The sequence below is a fragment of the Polyergus mexicanus genome, unplaced genomic scaffold (genome assembly GCF_030449975.1).
Source record: "Polyergus mexicanus isolate NDT 795.1 unplaced genomic scaffold, iyPolMexi1.0 SCAF_21, whole genome shotgun sequence".
NCBI lineage: Eukaryota > Metazoa > Arthropoda > Insecta > Hymenoptera > Formicidae > Polyergus > Polyergus mexicanus.
This window is the reverse complement of record NW_027223341.1, coordinates 3,228,450-3,250,431: the sequence shown is the minus strand read 5'-3', so window position 1 is coordinate 3,250,431 and position 21,982 is coordinate 3,228,450. Positions and strand designations below refer to the sequence as shown.

General features: G+C 29.5%; 3 protein-coding genes and 1 pseudogene across 7 annotated transcripts; 2 read left to right on the top strand and 2 right to left on the bottom strand.

Moving 5' to 3' along the window:
- Window positions 1-318: 318 nt before the first annotated feature.
- On the bottom strand, window positions 319-2,842 carry LOC138942187 (NADH-ubiquinone oxidoreductase chain 5-like; annotated as a pseudogene).
- Window positions 2,843-2,889: 47 nt separating this feature from the next.
- On the top strand, window positions 2,890-3,507 carry LOC138942186 (uncharacterized). Its single transcript, XM_070312232.1, has one exon. It carries the CDS (start codon window positions 2,890-2,892, stop codon window positions 3,505-3,507), a length of 618 nt encoding a protein of 205 aa, XP_070168333.1.
- Window positions 3,508-3,594: 87 nt separating this feature from the next.
- Window positions 3,595-4,608, bottom strand: LOC138942185 (uncharacterized). The gene has a single exon (XM_070312231.1). The coding sequence runs from the start codon at window positions 4,606-4,608 to the stop codon at window positions 3,595-3,597; it is 1,014 nt and encodes a 337-aa protein (XP_070168332.1).
- A 2,315-nt stretch (window positions 4,609-6,923) lies between these two features.
- On the top strand, window positions 6,924-20,924 carry LOC138942087 (short-chain dehydrogenase/reductase family 16C member 6-like). 5 transcript variants are annotated; one of them, XM_070312123.1, is made up of 8 exons: window positions 6,924-7,001; window positions 16,279-16,425; window positions 18,223-18,377; window positions 18,502-18,679; window positions 18,911-19,040; window positions 19,183-19,303; window positions 19,550-19,675; window positions 19,866-20,919. In XM_070312123.1, the coding sequence occupies exons 2-8, from the start codon at window positions 16,285-16,287 to the stop codon at window positions 19,933-19,935; spliced, it is 921 nt and encodes a 306-aa protein (XP_070168224.1). In that variant the 5' UTR covers window positions 6,924-7,001; window positions 16,279-16,284; the 3' UTR covers window positions 19,936-20,919. The 5 variants fall into 5 exon arrangements, with proteins under 5 accessions (XP_070168224.1, XP_070168225.1, XP_070168222.1 ...); XM_070312121.1 differs by lacking the exon at window positions 6,924-7,001 and adding an exon at window positions 12,679-13,391; XM_070312122.1 differs by lacking the exon at window positions 6,924-7,001 and adding an exon at window positions 14,011-14,044.
- The last annotated feature ends 1,058 nt before the right edge of the window (window positions 20,925-21,982 follow it).

Sequence of the window (21,982 nt, the reverse complement as noted above, 5' to 3'; positions counted from 1 at the left end):
TTTTTCACGAGGAACACGGGAAAAATAGTAAAAAAAATTTCCGACCAATAGTTTCCGAGATGTATCACTTTAAAGTATTGGACATGATAATAAAACGTTACAAAACGGACCAAATGACTACCAAAATAAATATAAAAATAAACCAAAAATAAATATAAAAATTTTATAATAATTTATATAAATTAACCTAACTTCTTTAATTAAATTTAAAATTAATTTTTTTCTTGAAAATTCCACCCATCTTTTATCTATTCCATAAATATTATTACCAAAATTAAAAAATGGCTTATAAATAAAATAAAATATATAGTTCAAAAATCATATAGACCTGAAAAAAAATCTATATAAATATAAATCTATTAAATTTTTTAAATATACTAAATTCCTTAATAAAATTCCTAACAATAATATAAATATAGTAACTAATTTAATGTTAATTTTCAATAATATAAAAAACCTATCAAAAAAAAATATTCAATTTAATATGGACCCCTTTATTAATCTTAAAATTATTAAAATAATTATAGAAAAATTTATTAATTTTCTTTCTTTATAATAATAAAATCCATACATCCTATTATTTTCATTAAAATAAATATAATAAAATAACCGGCAAGAATACGAATTAGTCAAAGAAACAGACAATACTACCATCAATAATAAAAAAATATTAATATTTATTTAATAAATAGATTCTATAATCAAATCCTTAGAATAAAACCCCGCTATAAATGGAAACCCTGTTAAAGATATTACTGAAACATAAAAACTCAATATAGTAAAAGGAATATATTCATTTATATTTCCACAAAATCGAATATCTTGATTATTATTCATCAAATGAATTATAGTTCCTGCACATATAAACAATAATGATTTAAAAATTGCATGAGTTAACAAATGATAAAATGATAAATAGTTTAACTTCAAACTTAGAATTATTATTATAAAACCTAACTGACTTAAAGTTGATAAAGCAATAATCTTTTTTAAATCATTCTCAAAATTTGCTATTATCCCAGACATAAATATAGTAAAAATTGACACAATTGACAAAATCTTATCAAATATTCTATTTATAAACATTTTATTAAACCGAATTAATAAATATACACCTGCAGTAACTAACGTTGAAGAATGGACTAAAGCAGAAACAGGCGTAGGAGCAGCTATAGCCATAGGTAATCAAACTGAAAAAGGAATTTGAGCACTCTTAGTAATCAATGCCAAAAAAATCATCATTAAAATAAATTTATTAGATTTACTCATAAAATAAATATTCCATCTACCATAAATATATATTAAACTAATTGCTATTAATAAGCCAATATCACCAATTCGATTACATAATACTGTGACTATTCCTGAATTATAAGATATATAATTTTGATAAAAAATTGCTAAACAATATGAAATAAGCCCTAGACCATCTCATCCAAATAAAATTCTAATCAAATTTGGACTAATAATTATTATAACTATTGATAAAATAAACAAAATTAACAATTTAATAAATCGATCAATGTAAATCTCTTCCGTTATATAAATTATTCTATACAATATAATTATGGAAGAAATCAATATTACTACTCCAATAAATAAACAAGATAATCAATCAAATATTATATAAAATTCTATATTAATTGAATTAAAATTAAATAATATTCACTCTATCATAATACCCAAATCCATAAAATAAAAATAAAATCTTAAATAAACTAACAAAATAAATATTTTAAATATAAAAAATGAATAAATTATTAAATTATTAATTATTTAAGATAAAAAAAATTTCTTTAATTCCACAAATTAATATTTTATATATTTATAAACTACTTAAATAAATTAATTAAAATTAATATATTAAATTTAAATTAAAAATTAATAAAATTAATGGTCTAATATGAATTAATAAAATTATATAATCTTTCAAATAAATTCCTATAAATTTATTTTCAGAATAAATATATCCATGCTGAATATAAGAATATAAATATAATGAATAAGAACTTCTAAAAAAACAAATAATTATTAAATAAACTATTATGCATAAATCTCAACCAACTAAAACTCTAATTATACAAATCTCTCTAATAAAATTTAATGAAAATGGAAAAGAAAAATTTGCAGAACATAAAAAAAATCATAAAGCCCCTAATGAAGGTAAAATATTTAATATTCCTTTATTAAAAAATATTAATCGTCTATGAGATACAAACTATATAGTTTCATTATTCTCAGAACCAAAATATAGAATCAATGTTTACTATAACTTGCATGCAGTATTCGAAAAAAGTTTAAAGTTATATTTTTCAACAATGAAAACTATGTTCTTATTATATAAAAGATGTTCTGTAATGTCCTATGGATAAACACTTCTCATTTAAATACGGTGTTTGAACAAGTATTTCGACTTTTTATGCTTTATGTGATGACAACACTGATTTCATATTTGCATATAAACTTAAGCAAATTACTGCGAGATATTAGTAAATGTTATTATTTATATTTTTAGGTAGTTGTAAACATTCGGTAGCCTTTTTAATGTGGTTCCACAGACGAACAGAAAATCCAGCACCGACAGAGGTTGCTTGTTATTGGAAAAAGGCTGTTTAATCAACTATTGGAGCAACTAAAAAATACATTGAAACTAAGGAATTGTACAAAAAAGAAGTACAGAATATAGAAAATTTTCCTGACAACGCAACATTTCTGCAGGACATTGTGAAAATAGCCAAGGAGAAGCAACTTGACAGTCAGTTATCGCAACATCATTTTGAACTAAAGGAACGCCGATTATACTCATTGTCAATGCATCGACTGATTGTTGAGTTTTCAGCATGTGGAATGAAAACTGCAGATCATTTTTTAATATTTTGTATTTCCAAAATGTCAAAAGAATTATGTTTTGAAGCGGAAAATGCAACTAAAATGCGAAGTAACAGCCATTTATGGTTCGAACTACGCTACGGTAGAATAACTGCATCGATATTACATGAAGCTGCAAATTGTAACACCGAAGATGGAAGTCTTGTACAGCGGATCACTGGCGCATCCAAAGTATATGATACAAAAGAAATGGAAAGAGGGAGATGTCTTGAGAAAGAAGTACTTAAAAAAGTTGAGAAAATAGTAGGCCAAAAACTGAAAAATTGTGGTCTTTTTTTAATGCCAAATTACCCGATTTTGGGAGCTTCTCCGGATGCTATGGGCAATGATTTTATTGTGGAAGTGAAGTGTCCAAATTCAGACAAAGCTATTTCTCGATTTCCATCGAAAGGAAAAGTAGCTTCTAAGTGCAAAGCACAAATAAATCTTCAAATACTAGCTACAAATACAAAAAAGGCTTTATTTTGTGTTGCTGATCCTGATTTCGAAAATAATAGAAAAGTGACAACAGTTTGGGTAGATTATGATAAAGATTATACTACAGCTGTAACAGAACAAGCTATCAGTTTCTGGAAAAAAAATATTTATTGTAAATTGATGAATTCTATTTTAAGATAAAATATGCATTAATAAAAAGTTTGTTATTTGAACAATTAGTTTTTTATTTTCCGTATAATATAATTTTATATTAATAATTATAAATTATTATGTTCTTATAATAGGTGCTTGGAGGTTTATTAAAGCTGCTACAATACGAACAACTATGTATGGCATGATGTTATGGTTTAAAGTAGAATGTGGTTCCAAAAGTGAAAATTCTCGTAGTCTTCTTATCACACGTTCTACGTGAATTCTTAAACTTGCTATACGCTTCGTTAACATTACTTCTGTCTTAGACGATTTACCTCCACTTTTTACACTAGGAGGTCTTATAAGTTCGCACTGAATTTTATTTAAAGATGTTTGAATCTGCTTAAAACCACGATCTGCCATAATTTCACATTGTTTTGGCAAAACATCCATTATACCGCATTGTTCAAACAACTCAACATCATTTACTCGACCTCCATACCCAGAAGAAATAAAATTAATAAATCCATCCGATGTACAACATATTAAATACTTCAATGTATTGCACTTTTTATATTCTGACCACGTTAAAGACTGTTGAAGAGCGTTTGATGGTTTCTCGATTTGAATTTCGAAACAGTCAATTATTGCATAAACGTGAGCAAAATTTGCACGAAACGGTATAGATAATGCCATTTTAACACTTTCTCTAGGAGGACAATAAATAAGAGTTTTTAAGAAATTACATAATTTTGGTAAACCATTTTGAAAAATTTTTGATGCTCCTGCTGTGCTGATTCCAAATTGGTTACCTAATCTTACAAAATTATCATTCAGTTTGATTTTCATCAAAGTCAATTTTATATTTTCTGTTGATAAACAGTTGCGTTTATGCAGTTCATCAACAATCCATAACCAGTCATTTGGAATTCCAATGTATTGTTTTGTCTGTGTGCTAATAAAATAATTTGTTAAATGTAAAGCGCTTCTTTTTGTTTGTAGGTCTTGTTCTTCACAATACTGCAAATAATCTTCATGACATGATTCATATTCGCTCCTAGTAGTACCAGTTGTAATCGTTTTGGAAAAATCGGTTACAACTGCACCGCTATTGTCACTCTCCGTTGGTACATTAATGGGTGAACACATTTTATTTACAGTATTAGGCAGTGTTTGGCAACTTTCTTCAACAGTACTGCACTTTATATTGCATTGAATTTTTTTACTTCTAAAAAAAACCTTCGTGTTCTTGTTTTCTTTATCCCAAGTACACTTCTTATTAATTTCTATTTTGTCATTCGATTGCAATAATACTTCTCCTTCTTTTTCTGTAACGATTAATGGAACTGCATTGCTTTTTTCAATATTAATACTATCTGACTTGCTCGGTATATTTGAAAAATCAATTTCATCATTTATTTTATTATTCTCTGTAAGTATTGAAAAACTTGTCGAAGCACAGTTTTCATTTGTTGAAATTTCTTTTTGTCTGCATACTTTTTTGGGAACTACAATATTTCATTGTTACTTTTAACATTTGGTGATCTATTTTCATTGGTTTCATGAGTTTCGCAATGAAATAATATTTCGGATATCTTTCTTTTATTATTTATTTCTTATAATATAAATATGCATGTAAATAATAGAATAATAATTCTTTTAACAAAAAAACTACTTTAGTAACAATTGTTGTGCCTCCGGAGAGGCACGGTAGTTGGGATCGTTTGCCGGAAGGAATTTGGGAATTCGGGCTCCGCCTGAGAACTTTATTTAACTATTTCGGACACTTTCCACATTAAATAAATAGATTAATATCAGATTTATTTGTGGTTTGGTTTATTTACAATGTTCTCGCACTTTCGCTCACGTCGCGTATCACGATAACGGTTATCTTAACGTGCGCGTGTCTAGAGTCGAGTTTCGGTCTCGAGACTCGCCTCTCGCTTCTTCGTGTATATTTCTGCCGACTGCGTGGCTATTTAATATTATAATAATTATTGATATTCGTTTTGACACTCGCGGTTGTTAGAGATATTACTCGCGTAAAGGAATAAAGATTGCCCGCGTAATATTAATGGTAAAGACTGCCCGCCGTTCGTTAGCGGTGGGCCTTTTTATTAACTCCCCTTGGCTTCCCGGGAGGGGGTCGTTTAGCGACAAGGCTGTGTGTCATGTCGCTTGATTTTGGCAATGTCCGGATGCAAGCTAAGAAGTTCTAAGTAGGACTTCTTTGCTTGCACTTTCGCAATTTCTTTATTCCTTTTGATTTCGCTTTTAAGTAGGACTTCTACGTTGCATTTTCGCAATGTCCTTCTTCCGCTTGCCCTGATTTCCGCGTTTTCGCAATGAAATGATTGCACGGTCGCTCGGGCTTAGCGCGTGGCTCGCGTTGTCAGCGCTTTGTTCGGTCAACGCTCGTAACGTGATCTGTATTCGCGTTACACATTGGGCAATCATATAAAATAATATGTATTTAGAATAATATATTTAATAATTCGTGTATAGCCTGTTCGGGCTATAACACAATCATAAAAATTAAGTCTTCTTCCACGCGATTGATTTTTTTTTCACCTTTATGCATTTACGATAATATTAAACAATGTTCCAAAATATAGGAAAATATCACTATGACTTTGACATATGAATATATAATATTAATTTAATATAATAATTAAAATTTATATATTTAAAAAATAAATAAACACATTGATCTTTGTAATATCTTATATCTCGTTTCTTTTCATTTTATTGAAATAATCAATGACACATAAAATTAACGGTCAGATATTGCATAATGCCAATGAAAGAATGTATATACTTATAGATATATATACTTTTTTCAGAGAAAATCATAAATTAATTTCGAAAACCGCTCTTTAAAAGTGACTGACTTTCGAAATTAATCCATGATCCGTTGCTATATGCCATATATAGGCGTCTTTTTTCGACAATATTCATTTGCAAATCATTATCATAATTATTAATTATTTATCTTCAACATATCTGAGTCAAAATGTAATAAAATAACGATAAAATTAATCCCACCAAAATTTTTGTATTGATACTTATAATTTATTTGTCAGAAAAACAATGGAAATTGAAGCGTTGCCTATCTGATAAATATTACCCTATTTTTAAATTGTGGATTTTCTTCACGTATTGTGTGTCTATCCGTCATCCAGATGATCTAAAGGTAATAAAAAAGAAATTTAATTGTCTTACAATTTAGTGAGATTTAGGAATCTTGCATTTCACAAGAATATTTCTGCTTGTAAACAAAAAGATTAAAAGGTTAAAAGCTTAAAAAGATAAATAGAGGAAATGTCGACATATTCGACCGAGATTAGATAGAAATTTGCGCTACAATAAATAAATTATTTGCGCATCTAAAAGATCGAGTAATATAATATAAATTAATGTTTCTCTCTTGACATGTTTTTGATGATTTCAGATGATACTAAGCAGCACCAAGCGCTTTGAAAAAAGTTATTTGTATAATTTGTTTTATCCTTGGCTCGGCACAGGTCTTTTCACCAGCACAGGTAACATAATGGCATTAATATATAACCGTACATACTTTATTATTACAATTTGTTTTCAATTTGTTTTCATCACAGAAAATCAAATAAAATACAGAATTAGTTACAGAACTATACTTGAATATTATTTTTAACGATAAACTCTTACATAACTTCTTTTTGGTACTGTAAAAAGTAATAAATTTGAAAGAAATTTGCAAGTAATATCATATTGAGAGATGATCTCGCCGTGTATTTTTAAGTAAATAGAAGTAATAGATGTTAGAGATAATAGATAAAAGTATAGATATTTTTTGTTTATCTTATATAATATATATTTCGCATGCTTTGAAAATTATAAGATTAAGATTAATTAAAGATTAATTAAAATTATAAGATTATAAGTTAAGTCTAATAAGGACTCGATCGCTTCAGCCGTTATTCAAATTTGAAAATCTCAGATACTCTTAATTGGCCGACTCGCGTATAAATACGCTGAGTACCTTGTTATTGCGCGTGACTTAGCGCGAGACACTATCGTATCTCTTAATATCAGTTTGAAACAGATGTGAACCAATTAACTGACATTTATTACAAATTATTTGCGCTTGCAAAAGGAAATCACTGATGGGGAAATACATATAATTTTCATAAAATTCTACGCAAGTAAAAATAAAAATAAACATGCAGTTAAAAATTAATATAAAAATTAAAATTTATATATTTAAAGAAGAATAAACACATTGATCTTTATAATATCCTATATCTCGTTTCTTTTTATTGCACATTTCATAAAAATAATCAATGACATAATATTGACAGTCAGATATTGCATAATGCGAATGATAGGATGTATAAACTTATAGATATGTATAATTTCTTCACACCGAGAAAAAAAAATTGTTAACTTGACTAAATTCGTCCAATTAATTACTATTTCTTTAATTGAAATATTTTAATATTTTAAGTCAAATACGACATATTAAATAATTAAATCTAACATGAGGTATATTTGATTTAAATAGTTAAATATTTCAATTAAAGAAATACAAAGAAATAATTAGTTGGACGAATTTAGTCAAATTAACAACTTTTTTTTCTCAGTGCAGAGAAAATCATAAATTAATTTTGAAAGCCGCTCTTCAGAAGTGATTGTGACTTTCGAAATTAATCCATGATCCGCAGCTATACGTATAGGCGTCTTCGATTTGTATTATCAGTTAGCAAAAATTTGTTTTACTGGCATCATCTAATTGAAGATATTTGCAATTCCATTTTAAACATTTGAGTAGTGTTTCAACTATTCGTCGCATAAATTGAGTTTCTTAAATAGTCGACAGTATTTGTATAAAATAAAAATTTTAATAAACATTTTGAACACGTAATTATTTTCATATAAGTTTTCTCAAATACCGCAAGTTGTTAGTTTGGTTTGATTGTTATAATTTTATTAAATGTATACCCAATCGTTTCGTATCACCAACTCATTAGCAAGTCCCATAGATGTTATGTAAGTCTTTTTATAGAATCTTCTTTGACGATATTATAAGTGTAATTATCCTTCAACAATTCTTCGATCTTATTAAAGTATTTATCTTTATCGAGAGCAACTGTAATGTTCGCCTTGTATGCGCTAGAGGCAATTACATTATCATCATGTTTAAAAAATTTTTTGGTATTAACAGTTAATTGTTTAATGCGTGTGTTAAAATCACTTTTCGGGATCGAGTAGTTCGGGAAATTATCGATAACCTTTTTAAATTTAATTGCACCGTTGTTTGTCTGTAGCGGTAACGTTTGCTTTTATTATTTTATCTTTTCGTCTAACGATAATTTATGCTCATTGTTACGTTGATAATCAGTGAGTTTAGTTCTCTGCGAATTTACATCCCGATTATTTATTGTCGACCTGTTACTTCGTTTATCTGTAAGTTTTACAAATGTAATTTCCGAAGACTTTCTCTCTCGTCATTTTGACATAATCCATTCCGCTTAATTTACGGACATAATTAATGTACCGCCATGTTTTTGAATTCAATTTATGACCACAGTATCGAGAATTTCTTCCTCGTAACGACATGGATATCCTTGAAAATATTTTTTTGCCTTTACTTTGATAATGTGAAAAACCTGCGTTATCTACTAGCTTCTTAACCGCCTAAGAATCACTTATATGCTTATATTTTAATTTTATTAATTTATGTACGCAGAAGATGGCCAAAAAGAGGCCCGAAACATCCGCCTTTCGTAAGTTTAAATTTAAATGTAATTCTTTTATTATAAACATTTATGCGCTCTTAATATCGTGCTTGGCTCGTTTTGTCATTTCATTCGACATTCTTGATTTTATTGACAAAGTACATTTTTTTGACGGAAAGTGGGACGTTTCTTAAATGAAAATTTTTACATTTCGATTTCGCTTCGTAATATCTCTGCATTATAAAACATGTAGAGCAAAAATAAACATATTTTCTTTATATAAATCAAACTCAAGCTATTGATTATATATATATAAGAACTAATAAGAACTAGTAAAAACTCGATCCGTTCAGGGGTTATTGAGAACTGATAATCTTAGATATTCTTGATTTCGACTCGCGTATAAATACGCGGTATGTCTCGCTATTGCTGTGCGTGATCTTTGCTTCGCATGACTTAGCGCAAGACACTATCGCGTCTCTTGATTTTTGTAACATGTACTCTAGTATCAGTAACATAATAGTAAGCTGAAGAAGATCCAGATCAATAAAACGGTCCAGAACATTAAGAAACGATGTTTATCACTATATTGCTGGCATCAATGTTTATTTTATTGGTATATTATTATTACGTACATTATGGAAGAAACGGACGACTGGTTAATCTTTTACCAGGACCACCGGGCCATTCGATTGCTGGAAATGCATCACAGGCATATATTTCAGCAGGCCAATATAAAATTTCTAATCTATTTACATTAATTGATAGATGACTCGTTATTCATGCATACATACAAGTAAAAATTAAATTCATAAAAACTTATGATCTAGAACGTAGTATACCTATTAAATGTATGCAAATTACATATCTTACAAAGCTAAGACTTTTCTCTTGGCAATATCCATTTGCAAATCATTATCACAATTATTATTTGTCTATTTTCAACGTATTTGAGTAAAGATGTGATGAAATAACAATAAAATTAATCCCACTAAAACTTTTGTATGGATATTTATAATATATTTTTCAGAGGAACAATGGAAATTGATGTGTAATCTATCAAATAAGTATTATCCCATTTTTTAATTCCGGATTTTTTTCATGTATAGTGTGGCTATCCGTCATCCAAATGATTTAAAGGTAATAAAAGAAATTTAATTATCTGTAGATATTACAATTTAGTCAGATTTAGGAATTTTGTGTTTCACAAAAAGATTTTTGTTTGTAAAAAGATTTCTTAAAAAGAGTCATTAAGTACTTTTTGAGTTATTTTATATTTTATAATCTGACATATTTTGATATAAAAAATTAAATATCTCATAAAATATTTAGTTTTCGATAATCTTACCGTAATACTTTTATGTACAGAATAATGAGACAAATAAACTAATGCAAAAAAGCTGTGAGATAAGCTACAAGAACATGCGATAAAAAAAGGGGTTTTCATTTGAAAAATCAAAGTTGACCTTGAATTGACCTCAAGGTCAAGTTCAAGGTCAAGTTCAAGGTCACCATTCGATAGAGCATACTCGATTTACTTAAAAAATGTTTGCGATTTTTGATAAAAGCCATTTATTTATTTTCATTTTAGAAGGGGTGTACGGATGGACTGGGACACTCTGTATATATCGGCTCTCCTAATGACGACGTCCAATTTATACAAATCATCGCTTGCCACTCGGCCACGAGTATTCTGGAATGCGCGATCTATACTTTATATAAGAAAACGCGCATTACTTAAAATTGATACGTAACAGACGGATATATGCGCACATTGAATAACTCCGATAAATTTCGATGGATCTGAATAAAATTTTGTATCCTAAATAAAATTAGATTCTTTTTGGACGTATGGTTTTAGAGGTGCGCGATATCAAAATTACGACTCCGGTTTCGAAATCAACAACCACAAAAATGATTATACCGATTTTTGAAACGTAATCGATCTTACCAATTTTGGTACAGAAAATGGCTCAAGCACGAAAAAAAAATTTTCGCTACAATAGCTAATCATGATTTCCAAAATAAAACTCTAAACTGCAGCAAAACGGTTTGCGGTTGGACCTAATAAATAGGTGTCACAGCGCTAAGATGTTTGTTGCCCATTTATTATGACTGAAATCTAATTACCATACGCAGTTTTTATCTAATTTCTTTTCCGTGAGTGTTTCCTGTTTAACTAGTTTTCCTTTAAAGATATGACGCTCTTATTTTTAATACGTTTATATCTTTAGGTGGACAAAGTACAGTACAGATTGGCTATAAATACAGGCCTCAGATTTTCATGATCAGTTCGCAAAGATTTGTTTTACTGACACATGTATCTACTTAGGCTTAAAAATATTTGCAATTTCATTTTAAACATATAGTGAGTGGTGTTTCAACTAATTATCGCATCAAGTGAATCTCTTAGATAATCGGCAGTATTCGTATAAAATAAAAATTTTATAATATTTTATTGCAAAATCTAAACAATATTTAATAATATCAAAATGAGAGTGAACGCGTTATTCTTACATATAACTTTTCTCAAATGCTGCAAGTTATCTTGATCTAATTATTATAATTTTATTAAATGTATTTTATATTATATTTTATTATTTTTAACTGAAATTTTTAACAATTAAACGACAGAAACAAAAGTAGCTGACATCGAGAACTTTCTAAAACACTATAACAAAGTATTTTTTTATTAAGTACTTTTTGAGTTATTTTATATTTTAATCTGACATATTTTGATATAAAAAATAAAATATTTCGTAAAATATTCAGTTTTCGATAATTTTACCGTAATACTTCTATGTACAGAATAATAAGACAAATTAATTAGTGGCAAAAAGAAACAAATAATTGTTTAAAAAAATACATTGTAAATAATTTTTTTAAAAACAATTTTTTTTTATACTAATTGATTTGTCGTATTATTCTGTACATAGAAGTATTACGATAAGATTATCAAAAACTAAATATTTTACGAGATATTTAATTTTTTATATCAAAATATGTCAGATTAAAATATAAAATAACTCAAAAAGTACTTAATAAAAAAATACTTTGTTATAGTGTTTTGGAAAGCTCTCGATGTCAGCTACAAGAATACTAAATAAAAAATGGGAGTTTCTATTTAAGATTTTAAAGTTGACCTTCACATGACCTTCAAATAATTTTCCAAGATCAAATCATTGTCACCATCTTATGGCCCCCTTGAAGCCACACAACTTTTGTTTGAAACTTTTTTATGTCAGATTATTGTAAGTGCCTTAAAAATCGTGGCGACCGTTACGAGGACCACCCTGTATACAAAATTTCAATCTACTTACTCGATAGGACCAAATATATTTTCTGCAGCAGATTCAAATATAACATTAACCTTATAATGTTATTATATCTTGACATCGCGAACATTAACCTTATTTATAACGTTATTATATCTTGACGTCGCGATGCTGCTTGAAACGTATCATATATAGTATACGTATGCACGCACATACACATTGTCTCTCAAGGCGTATTTGCACACTCAAGCGAATAATCGTACATGAGCGCTGCAAACGCGCCTTGAGGGACGAAATCGTTTTGCGTGTGTGCGTGCGAGCATACGTACGTGAGAGTCTGAAACTTACCTTATTATTATAATAATGAAGAAGAACGAAAAATGTCACATTTCTGGTACGATTATCATTCCTCAGGATTGACTGCACTAATCTTATTCAAACTGGTCGCAATCGAAAGCTTGCATCCACATTGTATAAGAAAAGTGCCGTTAGATTTTTGATTAACGGCTTGGTTCCTGAAGAATTTTAATCGAAAGTTTATTAGACGTAAAACTCCGGATAAGCTACTTGGTAGCGTCGCGGCCCCTGTACATAGGCAACATAGGCAAACCGTTGACCGAATCGTTTTTTTTATATACTTAGCGTCGCTTGAAAACCGCATAATAAGATGATAAAAGCAGCGAACACGCGCAATCTGTTGCAGATCACTATCAAAGTCATCTCCGATAACTTAGTCTTTGCTTTTCGCTATTGAAGGTCTCTTGCTTCGTTTGCAACTGCGAATCTTATGTTAGCTAAATTTTGGCACCAACTATCTCTGCAAGATACACATATAAATATTTTGGAAACAGTGTATTGCCTATTTTTCGAGTGGCATTCAATCATCAGATTGGAAGAAAATTCGTATATCACGAGAGTTTTGGACGGCGATTAAAATCAGGTAAATAAAATTAATCTTATCGTATTTACAAAAAATAAAAATTTGAAAAATTATAAAGAATTAAAAAAAAACTATTTTCTCAAGAGCTATGAAAATAAACAGTAATAAATATAAACAAATATAAATATAAATATAAATATAAACAGTAAAGATGACGTTTATATATTCCTTTATTTTTATATAATTATTAAATAGTCGTAAGAATCACTTCATTTAACGAACTTTTGGTGTGAAATGGAAAAATGTATGTAATTAAACATGCCCAGTATCAGACTGATAAAATCAAGTTGTAGAAAATAATACCAAAAGTCGGAGAAGAATGTATTACATATATAACTCGTTTAAAATCGCGGAAGTATAATATACAATATATTCAGTATATGTATATATATATATATATATATATATATATATATATATATATATATATATATATAAAGTATATATAATAAAAACAAGAAACACATCTAAATATTTTCTTTTGTTTTATGTATGCACGCTATTGAAAATGATGTAAAAACGGCATCCTTGCGCTATCTATCGTTTGACTGTATTGACTAAAACGTTTAGTTTCCTTTTTCTCTCGCGGTTGCACTAGTCTTTTCGTTACGTTGTGCACGCAAAGTCATGTAAAGAATAAGCTGATATAAAAGGTGTAATTATATAAAACAGTGTGTTATATTCCTGCCTCTATTTTCCCACACACGCGCGCATAAGTCTAACAAGGGGAGCGCCAATTCGTGCACACACGGTTTTCGCTCAACTTTAAATATGTTTTAGTACTAACCCCCCACTAATTTATGGACAAGTGGCACGACGTAATACTTAAGCATTCGTAAGAAATTTGCATTAAAAATTTGTCATGCGCTTTCTATACCGAATTAGCGGAAGAGGTTAGCAGATAGCAGCGTGGCGCAGAGGATAAGCGACGGCTTAGAACGCTACCCGTTGCACATTCGAGTCCTGACTTTACCAATTTTTTTTTTAATTTTTACAAAATATTGCAACAAGTGAACGCATATGGAGTAAAAAAATTATTATTTAATAATTATTAAATTTAATGTTAATACTTTAAATATAATATTTTATACTCGCATACTTTAACGCCTGTAACCATACGAATAATATCGGTTCGCAATACAATTAAAGACTCCATAATCATTTTTAAATAGTTTTATTTTTATATATCGGAATTCTCTTCGGAATCCTCTTTGGGTGTACAAATTTTTGTAAAGCTTACATCTTTACAAGTGCATGGTTTTTTCAAATTTGTTAGAGAGAAGCAGACATCATTTACATTAAATACCTGTGTCTCTACTCCCCTCTACCAGATAGAAAATAACGGTTTCCGCAGGTAACAGATACAACTGCCTCATAATCGAGTTTTCGGCAACAGAAAAACTTCCATAGTAGTACAAAAGCACTGACCGGTCATTTTTAGAAAGAATTTAGGCAGAATTTAAAAAAAAAAGATTATGGAGTCTTTAATTGTATTGCGAACCGATATTATTCGTATCGTTACAGGCGTTAAAGTATGCGAGTATAAAATATTATATTTAAAGTATTAGCATTAAATTTAATACAATAATTATTAAATAATAATTTTTTTACTCCATATGCGTTCACTTGTTGCAATATTTTGTAAAAATAAAAAAAAAAATTGGTAAAGTCAGGACTCGAACGTGCAACAGGCAGCGTTCTAAGCCGCCGCCTTATCCTCTACGCTGCTATCTGCTAACTTCTTTCGCTAATTCGGTATAGAAAGCGCACGACAAATTTTTAATGCAAATTTCTCGCGAATGCTTGAGTATTGCGTCGTGCCACTTGTCCATGAATTAGTGGGGGGTTAGTACTAAAACATATTTAAAGTTGAGCAAAATCCGTGTGTGCACGACTTGGCCCTCCCCTTGTTAATCAAAAATCAAATTATTTTATTTGCAATGCAAAAATTAAAATCATCTCGACAGGATAGTGCATAGATCGAAGACTTATCGTGTATAGTTAATTTACCCACTTTTGTGATTTTAAACGAGTTATATGATAATCTCGCCCTTTGCTTTAAGAAAGAAGTCCCTTAAGGTTTGCAGCGGAAAAATCAAAATCATCTGGATATAATAGCGCATAATTAGCGCATAAATCTTGCGTATTTGTTTTTCGAAATTATTTGTTATTAATAGGTGGGGAGGGGGCTCGCTGGCTGTCCACTCAGAGCCCCCCCTCCCACAAAAAAGATTTCTTTTTTGCTGAAAGAGCGCAAAATTTTTTTTTATGAATTTGATGAGCGCATAATTAGCGCATAATTATATAATTTTTTTATTAAATTTCTGTAACATGGGGGGCTAGCTAGGCAGACGTATATTGGAACGCGAATCTCTGCGAACGAGCAATTAGCGTAATATGTATCGACCCTCACTCGTGTATCTCATTTCGATACGTCGCGTGATCGACATCTGCGAAAAATCAAAATCTGACACGATCTCTTTTTCGAATCGTATAAAAATTCTCAATTATCCTGATGATAATCACGCCGTTCGCTCTCGACTTCATTTTCACTTGTTACAAGTCCACCGGTCTATTCAGATTAAGAATTGTATTGAGAATCGGTCTTGCAGCCTTGTGAATTTTAATCGCCGAATCGAAGCCTAATACAACTCGCTTTTCTGCTGTCGTGCGATTAATTATCACGGAACTATAATTATTAAAATATTGCCAAACAAGAATAAACGCTGAGTTATTTCCAATAACATCAATCATATCTTGACAAGCCTTCTGATAAAGTTGTACTAACTGCCTCGGGAAACGATATGTGTAGCTACCAAACCAGCCAGAAAAAACATCAAGCGAAAATTCGTAGCAAGTTCTCGAAATAATTTTATTATTTTTTCAGATAATTATGATGAAAATATATGATAGCATGCTCCTTCTGGCAGAAATACTATTTCTTATTTTGAAAGTTTTATATTTCATTTGCGAGAGCATATTCACGATATTTATTCCTACAACAAGAAAGAGCGTAGCTGATGAAATTGTTTTGGTGCGTACGGAATTCATAATATATGTATAGATATAGAAAAGATGTATTATCTTATCTAATTCTCGAAGAGTTCTACAGTTTTTGATAGGTTTTAGCAATTCTTCCAATCTTTAAATATTTTAAACAATTTTTGAATCTTAGAGCTTCCACATCTTCCGCTAAAAGTGGCCAGAACTTTCTCATCTTTGGTTTTACAGCTTCGGATATTAATAATAATCGATTGAATTCTTTGGGGTGCAAATAGAACTGTCAACAGAACTCTGAAACACCAAAAAAAATTTTAGAAATTTTCTAAAAGCAATAACTAAAAGTGGCCAGAACTTTTTTATCTTTGGTTTTACAGCTTCGGATGTTAATAATAATTAATAGAATTCTTCGGGGTCCAAACAAGACTGTCATTAGAATTCCGAGTTTTAGCGGAAGATAAAGTGCCAGCTCTAAGATTCAAAAATTGTTTAAAAATATTTAAAGACCGGAACTATTGCTAAAACCTATCAAAATTGGGACTATGCGAGAACTGTCGGAAACTGTCAAAAAAGCCACGAAAATAATCAGCATCTCATAATTCTATAGGAAATAAGGTGCTAATTCGTAAAAAATTTCTAAGTCTCGAGAGGATAAAATTTTTTTCGAGTTCTATTGAGAGTTCTATTTGCACCTCTACGAGTTCTATCGATTATTTTTAAGGTTCGAAGCTGTAAAATCAAAAATGTAAAAGTTCTGGCCGCTTTTAACGGAAGATGAGGTGTCAGCTCTGAGATTAAAAAATTGTTTAAAAATATTTAGAGGCCAGAACTTTTGTTAGAACTTATCAGGAACTGGAGAACTCTTTGAGAGAACTATAAGATACGATGATTTAAATGACATTTTTCGCATTTTGTGGTGCCACGGGAAGTTGGCACCTCATATTTTCAAAATGCAATCTTTTTAGGTTTTTCGCCGAAACTATATTTAAAATCTATAAGAAACTATAGAACTATTTAAAGTGCAAATAGAACTCTTGATAAAACTTTCGATTTTTGAATTTGAGGTGCTAACTTCACATCGGGATCTAATTCCGAGCACTGAATTAATCCATAAATAACAAGTTACAAACGTTTTCTTATGTTGCACGGGTTTCAGATATTCTTTTAAAACCATTTATACTCCGTCCAGCGAGAGAATAATCTCGGTCCGCGCATAGGCAGGCAAAATGGGGAGAACATGGCGAGGTACTTAGTACCGTATACGTAGATACGGCTTCCTCGGGTTCGGGATTATCATGTCAGTTTAGAAAATTAAATGGATGAAATAATCTCGATTAATTTCAATGTGATATAAAATCGAAATCTTACACGCTATATGAAATTAAAATAAGGAATAATATGACACGCAACTACAAGAGCAAGAGTTGTAATATATTTAAATTACACAGTCGGGAGGAACTTTGTTGCTAGCACTGGCAAGTTGCACGAGCAATATGATGATGTGGTGGGAGCTCTCTGGGCGTTCTGTGGAAGGAGACCTGCGCGAAACGAACAAATTTTCGTCTGATCCGAGGTTATTCTCTCGCTGGACAGAGTATAGAGCCAGTTTATCATCAAATTTTTTCTCACCCAAACAAAAAAGAATTAAAAATAAAACAAGATTTGTTGTATCTTTCTTTTGTTTATTTTAAAATCTAACCATTGTTTGATAAACAAATTATTAATTATTTACTTTTTATATAAATTGGGTAAAAATTTGTAAACTATAAAATTTATAATAATATATAATTCACGCAATGCGGCTTGGTATTTAATACATATATTACGACAGATAACAGGTGCGGGCCACGGTATCGGGAAGGAATTAGCGATTGGTTATGCAACGTTAGGAGCGACAGTGGTATGTTGGGATATCAATGAAGAAACCAACAACCGAACGATGAACGAGATTAAAATGATGGGAAAAAACAATATATACGCATATAAGTAAATCAATGTTGCTCGATCTCATAGAATAAAAAGCGATTCGAATAGTTTATGCGCGTACAATTAATCACACATATCTAATTATTGTCAACGCTGATTAAAAACTTGATCGGTATTTTTATAGATGCAACGTAGCAGATAGAAAAGAAGTCTTTAAAGTAGTTGAAAAAGTAAGAAAAGAAGTCGGCGACGTTACTATTTTAGTCAACAATGCCGGTATAGGGATTGCTAAAAGACTCATAAATCAAAGCGCCGATGAAATTACACGAGTTATAAATATCAATTTAATATCGCATTATTGGGTAAGTAACATATTTGAAATAAACATGCATAGCAGCTATGAGATATATGTATATAAAATAATTGGCAATGTAATTTGCATTATTTATAAAAAAAAAAGATACACCTTGAAAATTAGTTTATATTTGAAATTGAAATAAATTTAAGAGACTACACATATACATACACACGCACATATATGTTCGTAATAAGCCTCCACAAATTATTCTCAAATAAAACAGAATCACTTTTAGATGTTGCAAGCGTTTCTACCAAATATGATCGAAAAGAATCGCGGTCACGTTGTGGCGGTCTCATCAATAGTAGCATATCAGGGCGTTACGCATGGTACGGTTTATTGCCCCACAAAATCCGCGATCAAAGGTAATTTAATCTTATTATAATCTTACGTGTGTAAAGCATATGATTATTAATATTTAATGTAAATCGACAAACATTATATTCAAAGTATAAAAAAGATATAATTGCAAATCATGTTTTATAATATTGTCTTCATGTGTTACAGTACTTATGGAAGCTGTTAACGATGAATTACGTACATATAGCAAAGGTAAATCTTTGATTAAATTCACTACCGTTTATCCGGCTCTAGTACTTACTGGAATTGTCAAAAAGCCAAAAATGAGGTATGTTTACATACTGATATAAAATTGACGAATTGTAATTAATATTTCGTAGTAGCGATAGTGTGTAAATTTATAAAGTTATAATTTTATTCATACATTTTATAAATTAGCGTATAAAAAACGTGTCTTTTATTGTATAATAGATCTTACATTATTCACACACATCAAAAATATTATACATTAAAGTAATAAGATATTTTTATAATTATTGGTGATAGATAATTTTATTTTATTTGTCAATAATAGATTTCCGAGTATAACAGGAGGAATTTCACCGCAGAAAGCAGCTTCACTAATAATCGATGCGCAAAGACAAAATTTCAAAGAAAGAAGTATACCTTCAGGTTGGCTGCCGATATTATATTTAAAGAGGTAAATCGCGCAAATAAAAATTCTATCATTAAATACGCATAATATTATATATTTTCAAATAATCACTACATATGTTAATAAGTTGTGCAAAGCGATTCATAAATCACTAATAAATGTAAATGCTATTATACTACGATTATATTATTTCTGTTTGTATATATTCTCTATAATAAAAATATTTTGATTTCAGAATTTTACCCAACAAGATGGTTTGGTGCATACATGATTTCTTAGGTTTCGGCGCTGATGAAGAAAATTAAAAAATACGGAGAAATATGGGTTTTTTTTATGTACATCATTATATATCTGTATATTTTACACACACACACACACACACACACACACACACACACACACACACACACACACACACACACACACACACACACACACACACACACACACACGCATATATTGCTTCAAATTTGTTATTTTACATTAAAAACAATAAAAAAATTGTATTTTCCAATAATTATAATTGTTAAAATCATCATAATTATTATAACTAAATATTATAGAATTATTCATAACAATTTTATTAATATTTCCCAATAACTATATATATACCAATATAATTATGCTGCAATATTTTTTATAGCAAACTATCGTTGTTTTATTAAAATAAAAAAATAATTTTGACAATTTTTCTTGTAATTCTATGTATATATACATGAAATGTTTGAGTGTGTGTAAAATATGTTAAATCTTTTTCATAGCATCATTAATTCGCATAAAAGGTAAACGTGGAACTTATTAAAACTTATAAACAATATTTCATATTTAGCTTTCAATAATTCTACATTGGAATAACTTTCAGTTATTAAAATATTATATCAGTAAGTAAACAATTTTTTTATCCATTGTACATTATGATTAATAAGTATTGTTGGTTTCCCAGACAGCACAAGGATGTCCTTAGGACGTCCAAAGGGCATCCAGGACATATATGTAGGATATCCTCAGGATATCCCATTGTAATCCTCAGATCTCCTCTGGATGTCCTGAGGAAGAGTAAATGATAGCCGTATATTAACCTCTGGAGAATCCAGGGAGATCCTGTGGAACATCTTAAGGATTTTTATAGGGTATGTTAGGGATATTTTTCGTATGTTTCAAGGAGCAAATTTTAAAATTTAAATATAAATTAAAATTATGTTTTGTTATTTACTGCCAATATTAAAAATCTAATATTAAAAATAGTTCACTGTTCTTTAATATTTGAGGCTTTCGAGCTGTACATAAATATTTTAGGTTTGGCTCCTGGGTTTGAGTTGTGTAATATTGTCTAAACAATCCAATATCTGAATTCCCTATGTTGGGATTGCATCAGAAATTGAACTGATAGAAAATAATTACATTTGTAATTTCCTGTCAGTTGCTCTTTGCAAGCTTTATATAATTCTCATGACCAAATCTCAAATACGAGTTCGCATGTCGCATAGCGGTAAACAAACGAACTAGCGGTTGAATACTATTGTTTGTGAAGTTTTTGGAATGTTGCGAACAGTAACATTTCTCATGAAATATTAAATAAATAATAATTTTGGATATATGAAAATGTGCGCATCAAATTCAATTATTAATATTAAACGAAATTAACGTTAACAATTAATTGCACATGTATATATCCTCTGGAAATCCAAAAGACATCCAATATAATAGACAAGGCAGATATATCCTACGGACATCCAGGGGTTATCCAGTGGACATTTATAGGACATTAATACTTATTATAATACTTAAGATTTCTAAATTATATTAAATAGCCGACACAACTAAAAATAATTATGTATGCATATTAAATTTTTATAAATATATTTATAATAATATCTTAAAACATCCTACAAATGTCCTGAACCGTCCTGGACATATTCAGGATGATCCTGAGGATGTTTTGTGCTGTCTGGGTTCCTTGTAGTTAATAAATGTGTATGATAATAATTCCATGCATTTTAATTTGTCATATTAATACTAAGCTTCCGAAGAATTATGAGAATGTATGGAAGATAAATTTTATATACTATGTATAAATATATAAATTTTGCAATTAGCCGTTTAATTAAAGAGTTATAATGAATCTTGTTATATAATCAATAATTTTCAAAGATTTTCTGTGTACCTGTAATACGAGTTTAATTACTCGTAAAAAATAAAACATTGCTTATAATAATAATAATAATATGCCGTTGCTTTGAAGAGTGAGAAAGCGATTTTTATTTATCTAAATCTTTCAATATCATTGTCATGCACGGTTGCTAAATTCATCTTACGGTGACAATCCTTTGTGTGACAAAATTCGATAAGTGT